The 5,373-nt window shown below is 44.2% G+C and overlaps 1 protein-coding gene across 1 annotated transcript in view; it reads right to left on the bottom strand.

The window, feature by feature from the left end:
• fbrsl1 (fibrosin-like 1) overlaps positions 1-5,373 on the bottom strand; it is a 531,885-nt gene that overhangs the window by 252,282 nt on the left and 274,230 nt on the right. Inside the window, 1 exon segment of the mRNA XM_070436990.1 lies at positions 553-597. Coding sequence (XP_070293091.1) covers positions 553-597 — 45 coding nt within the window.

Below are 5,373 nucleotides of genomic sequence, written 5' to 3'. Positions count from 1 at the left end.
AGAGAGAGAGAGAGAGAGAGAGAGAGAGAGAGAGAGAGAGAGAGAGACTGAGAACTAGCTGAATGAGCTCAAAGCCCTGAGATGTATTTAAAACAAAGCTGACACTCAATACCTCCCAATACTTGCACATACATTGCTCAATACTTGGACAATGAATATCTCTCATAACCTTTTAGTGACTTAATACATTCCAACTGTCAAGCACAATCATACTGCCTAGAGGCACAAAGGCTGATATAATCTAAACAAACAAACTATATTCTGATATGTTGTGGCTCGAGTATGTGAGAGGAAATATTCCTATGAGTGATATGGCTATGTATGTATATTCTTAAACTATCTAATACATGCAATCAATCAACCTGTGTGTATACATATTACATATATTATAGAATCATACAAAGCTATACAAGGACCCAAATACTGGCCATAACATCTTTGCCTTTGTCTGCAGTCTGCACATATAGAGAAGTGCAAACAAGGGTGAAAATGGTAGGAGTGTGTGTGTGTGTGCACATGCATGCATGTGACCCTTAGCTTATGTGACCTCACCTCATGTCTCCCAAACGAGGGCTCGCCTCTTTTTAAAGAAGTGAACTGCAAAGAAGAGACAACAGTCATTAATTGGTGTGGGTCTGTCTACCGCCACCGTGCTTGCCTAGCCTGGCTTGGCCTGCTGCTATATTAAGATCTGGTGCACAGCCATCCCGCCTGGCGTACGAACGTCAGCTCTTTTTCTCCTGGCCTTGCAGAGCTAGCAGAGGAGGGAGCAGCTGTTGCAAGAGGATGTTGCCAGGTTTGAGGTCACAAAAACACAGAGACACTGAGAAGCAGGAATGTGACGGTATGTTCAATCTTAATGACCTCCTCCACTTACACTACATGACGGTGGTCCAGTGTGACTGAGTTAGTAAGTGCGTGGCACTAGTAATGCCAGGGTTATGGGTTAAATGCCCGCGGGGTCTTATATACTCAAATATATGCACTCAGTGTTCTAAGCCACTTTGGATAAAATGTGTGTTAGGCTATGCTAGGTTTGCAAACTATAAGCAAGGCTAGACAGTTCAAATAACTCAATCTGAACATAAACCGTTTTCTCAGACATTGGGCATATTTTTCCATGTGTGCTTTGTTATGTTATGTTTAATATCGAGCCCAAAGGAAAGAAAGTGAGACACAAATATATATATATATTTTTTTTTTTCTGCACTTGTAAAGATCACACATCACCTACTGAGGCGTTATATACGTAAACCACTTCAGTTCATCAGAGTCAATCTCTCAGCACTCAAAGGTATTTCCTGGCGTACATTAAGGCTTCCTAGCTTTATAATACTCTACCTCAAGCTCCCATTTACCCCTACCCCCCTAACCCAATCCCCTTACCCACATTCCGCCTCTTAGGAAAACCTAGTAAAACTGGCCAGCCAGACAGTTCCACAATTTCATATGATAAATAACATGTATGTTAAGAGTCAGGGGGGATTGTAGCCAATGTGTTTCCAAGAAAATCAGTCTGCCACCAGTACTTAAAGTGATTGAATAGCCTGTAAACAGAAGCTGCAGGCTTTCTTGCTCCTGTCTGGGAGATACTAATAAGGTTGTCCTTGGAGCAAACTAGCTAAGGAAGGAGAGGAAAAAAGAAAGAAGTGAAGTTCATGAACTAAGCAGTAAGTGCAGGAGCTTTTAAAAATACCTCTCTGTCTCTGCACTCTGCCTTATCCCTGAACCCAAACTGCAGACCGAGGAAACACAAGGCTAAAGAGCGATAAGCGTCGAGCCAGTCATAAGACACCCCGGTTCAATGGATGACTGTGTTCCTCACATTACCCAAATTAAAATCAAATCTATCTTTAAAGGTCTCATAAAAAGCCTTATGAGGATCGTTTCCTTGCCACCCCCCTCTCTCCCTCCCTCTTTTCTTTCCTTTACACTTCTGAAGAGAATCAATTCTCCTTTGTTCACATTTCTTATAAAGTCCTCTTTGCTCTCATGCCAACATCTTCTCCCTATCTGTAAAATCCATCACAGCCATTTTCTGGCAGATTTGCCGGGGAGCCACAGTATATCCAATTGAGAAAGTTTGGAGGAAGCAGATAGGGCTTGTTGATGTTGCAGGCGACATTAGACGCGAGATAAGCGTGAAAATGACTTAAGCACATAATTTAGTCATTATGCTGAAAGAAGGCCTTTGTTGTGTCCTCAATGCGTCAGCTGACAGTGATACTGTATTTAGACTATAATAACAACAGCCAAAACAGCACACAACTCTAACATACCTAGATGCCATGAATGAAAGCCAGGTGGGCTTTAAATGAAAAGAAGCATGTGGAATTTTAATACGAGACAGACAGTGGTTAAACAAGTATGCCATTCAGTGCGAAATGTATCCGGTGACTCTAGGATGTCGTACATGACAAAACCTGTCCTAAGTATTTGACCAAATCCTTGTTTTAGTGTTTCCTCTGTTTAAAAAAACAGAAAGTTTGTTAGCTCTTTAGCGTAGGACTACTGCAGAGCTGTAAGCTCTTTAATGTAGGTCTGCTGCCTAGCTGTTAGCTCTTTAGCGTAGGCCTGCTGCCTAGCTGTTAGCTCTTTAGCATAGGCCTGCTGCCTAGCTGTTAGCTCTTTAGCGTGTTAGCGCGTAGGCCTGCTGCCAGGCCAGCATGTTAGCATCTTTATGGCGTAGTGCCTGCCTGCATTTGGCTGTACGCTCTTTAGCATAGGCCTGCCCTGCCGATGTAGCTGTAAGCTCTTTAGGCGGAGGCTGCTGCCTCGCTGTATCGTTTAGCCGTAGGGCCGTGCGGCTGGCCCACTTTTCGCTCTTTAGCATAGCTCTGCCTAGCTGTTAGGGCCCGTCGCAGTTTAGCGTCAGGCCTGGTGCCCCAGCTGTTAGCTCTTTAGCCGCGGTAGGTCCCTGCTGCCCTACTGTATAGCATCATTAGCGGTAGGCCTCTACCTAGCCTGTTACAGGCCTTTGTGTGGTTTGATGATTTTCTGCAGAAAATGGTGGGTTGAACTGCTAGCAGAAATGCGGGAGGAAGAAAGAAGGTGCAGAGTAAAGTTAAAGTCTCCTGAATGTAACAAGCAGGAGGGCCGTCGGTTCAGCACTTATGGAGGAAGATCCAATAAGTTCTAACTTGGACATGGACCAATTATATGTGCCCATTTGTGAAAACACACAATCGCACACAACAGAGAGATTGAGTTTTGCTAATTTGATTGTGGAAATTAGTGAGTCGGGGTGAGCAAATAAGACCCACCCTGCGACCTACCTGCTTAGTAAGCGATGGGTGGCCTCGCCTAGAAAGACCTGCCCTGATGACAGAGGGCAGAGTTACTCTTGCGAAAGGAACCTACACTTCAGTTTTACCACCGACCTAAGCCAGAACCCTTCAATCATGCAGCCATCCTGCCTCTGACGCGCTAGCTAGCGAAACCAAGATAAGAACGACAGACAAGTTAGAGCCAATTGGTTATTGTTTGGTCTCTCGCTCTGGCTCCCTATTAGTTTAAGTGAACACCTAAAACCACATTAGGCGGCCTTAATCCCTAGACTTGAGAGTGGGATGCGCTGCAGTCAAGCAGACAGACAGATTAAGGAGCGAACTGAGACACCTGGTGAATAACACTTTGGTGGATGATGAGGGCCAGTACCACAGAGGAAAGCCTAGTCCCAGAACTTGGCGGCCCTGTCGTCTCACTGCTAGTGTTGATGCAACCCGTTACCTGCCTACTGACTGCACTCTGGGCTTAGAGGCATGACCGTATCCTCTTCACCTTCCGCTCTGGTCCCTCTTAGAAAAGACAAGGTCCGCTGCAATCAAAGCAGAGATAGATTAAAAATTGAAGCAGCAAATTGAACCCAGTATTCAAAGTGGCTTTGGGCTCCCGCCTGTGAAATTCCAGGAAAGATGACCGCCCTGTTGGAAGGGCCAGAAGCACAGTGACTGACAACTTATGTCAAAAGGTTTGTGTGATCTTGGATGGTCGCTGCTCTCGAGTACAGGGGATCAGGATCAGGGGTGGAAGCTACAGCAACCATTTACTACTTTAAAAGGGCTGGAAATCCTTAATTGAAACAATACAAAGCGGTGCCACCCCTCTGTTGTTTGACTAAAAGCTGAGGGAATGGCCCTGGATAAATGTAAATGCAGCTCTCAGAATTCATAGAGGGAGCTAAAGATGCAAAAGGGACTAACCATCCATGATATGAAAAGTCATAGTTTTACCCAGTTTGAGGCTATACAGTGTTTGTTTACATTTACTTTGGTTTACAAAACATTGGATAAGTTCTTTTATTTTGGGGGGTTCTGAATGAGCATTTATAAGTATAATTCTTTTCACAAGATCAATGAGTATATATCATTAATTTTAGAAGAAGAGTTCAAAATGGATGTACTAATTTAAGTTTCTACTTTAACGCTTAATAAATGGAAGTGGCAACAAAAAACACTACACTGTAAATGTGGAAAGCTACATTTACGAAACCGATCTAAAGTGTCGTTATAACCATTACTGTAATATATTTACTGTTGTGAATGCAGTAGGTATGTGTCTACCAGTGGCTATACGATCTCCAGATTGCACGAGTCTGTATTGAGAGTGGTAGCAGTGGAGGAGAGCACGCCACACCACCAGGCATCTATCTCAAGATGAAATTATCGTGGCTGACAGGAGAGGAAGCATGTAGGAGGACTCCTTATGATATTGTACACCTCTCATTTGTAATTCAGCTTCATCACAGGCATCAGGTCAGGTTCAAACTTTAAATTTGTAATTATAGTATTGTAAGCCCGGCGAAGGGGCCTCCAGATACTACGCCCTTCACCCATTACGTTGAAAGATACATGGTGTGCCATCCAGGGATGAAGCCCCACGAAAACGCAATACGTATGATGTCTCGAGTGACTGAGTACTTGCCCTATGAGCAACACAATGGACGTTGGAGGAGCTCGTAGAAATGACACAAGACAGTGAGAGGAACTTAGTTGCATAATATCGAAGAAGACGGTCTAGGAGAAGAGTGTGAAACAATGAAGACGGCTGGGAGCGACTTTGGGTGGAAAATCGAGAACAAACGAGTGGGAGAGAACTGAATGGTACTAGATGAAAGGACGGTGGAGAAGGACTGTGGAATTAAAATGACGGTGGAGAGCTGCTGGAATAAATTAATAGAACGGTGGAGAAGACTGAGTGTGGAAGATAAAGACGGCAGAGAAGGAGTGTGGAAATGAAATAGATGGTGGTGAGACTGGTGAAATGAAAGTACGGGTGGTAGAGACTGCCCGTGGAAATGTGATTGAAGGACAGTTCGGGATGTGTACTGACCTTGACGTGGGAAACCAAGTGAAAATAGAGCAGTGGCGGGGA

The sequence above is a fragment of the Salvelinus sp. IW2-2015 genome, linkage group LG33 (assembly GCF_002910315.2).
Source record: "Salvelinus sp. IW2-2015 linkage group LG33, ASM291031v2, whole genome shotgun sequence".
Classification (NCBI taxonomy): Eukaryota; Metazoa; Chordata; class Actinopteri; order Salmoniformes; family Salmonidae; genus Salvelinus; species Salvelinus sp. IW2-2015.
The sequence above is the reverse complement of the archived record's forward strand: the minus strand, read 5'-3'. Positions and strand labels throughout refer to the sequence as shown.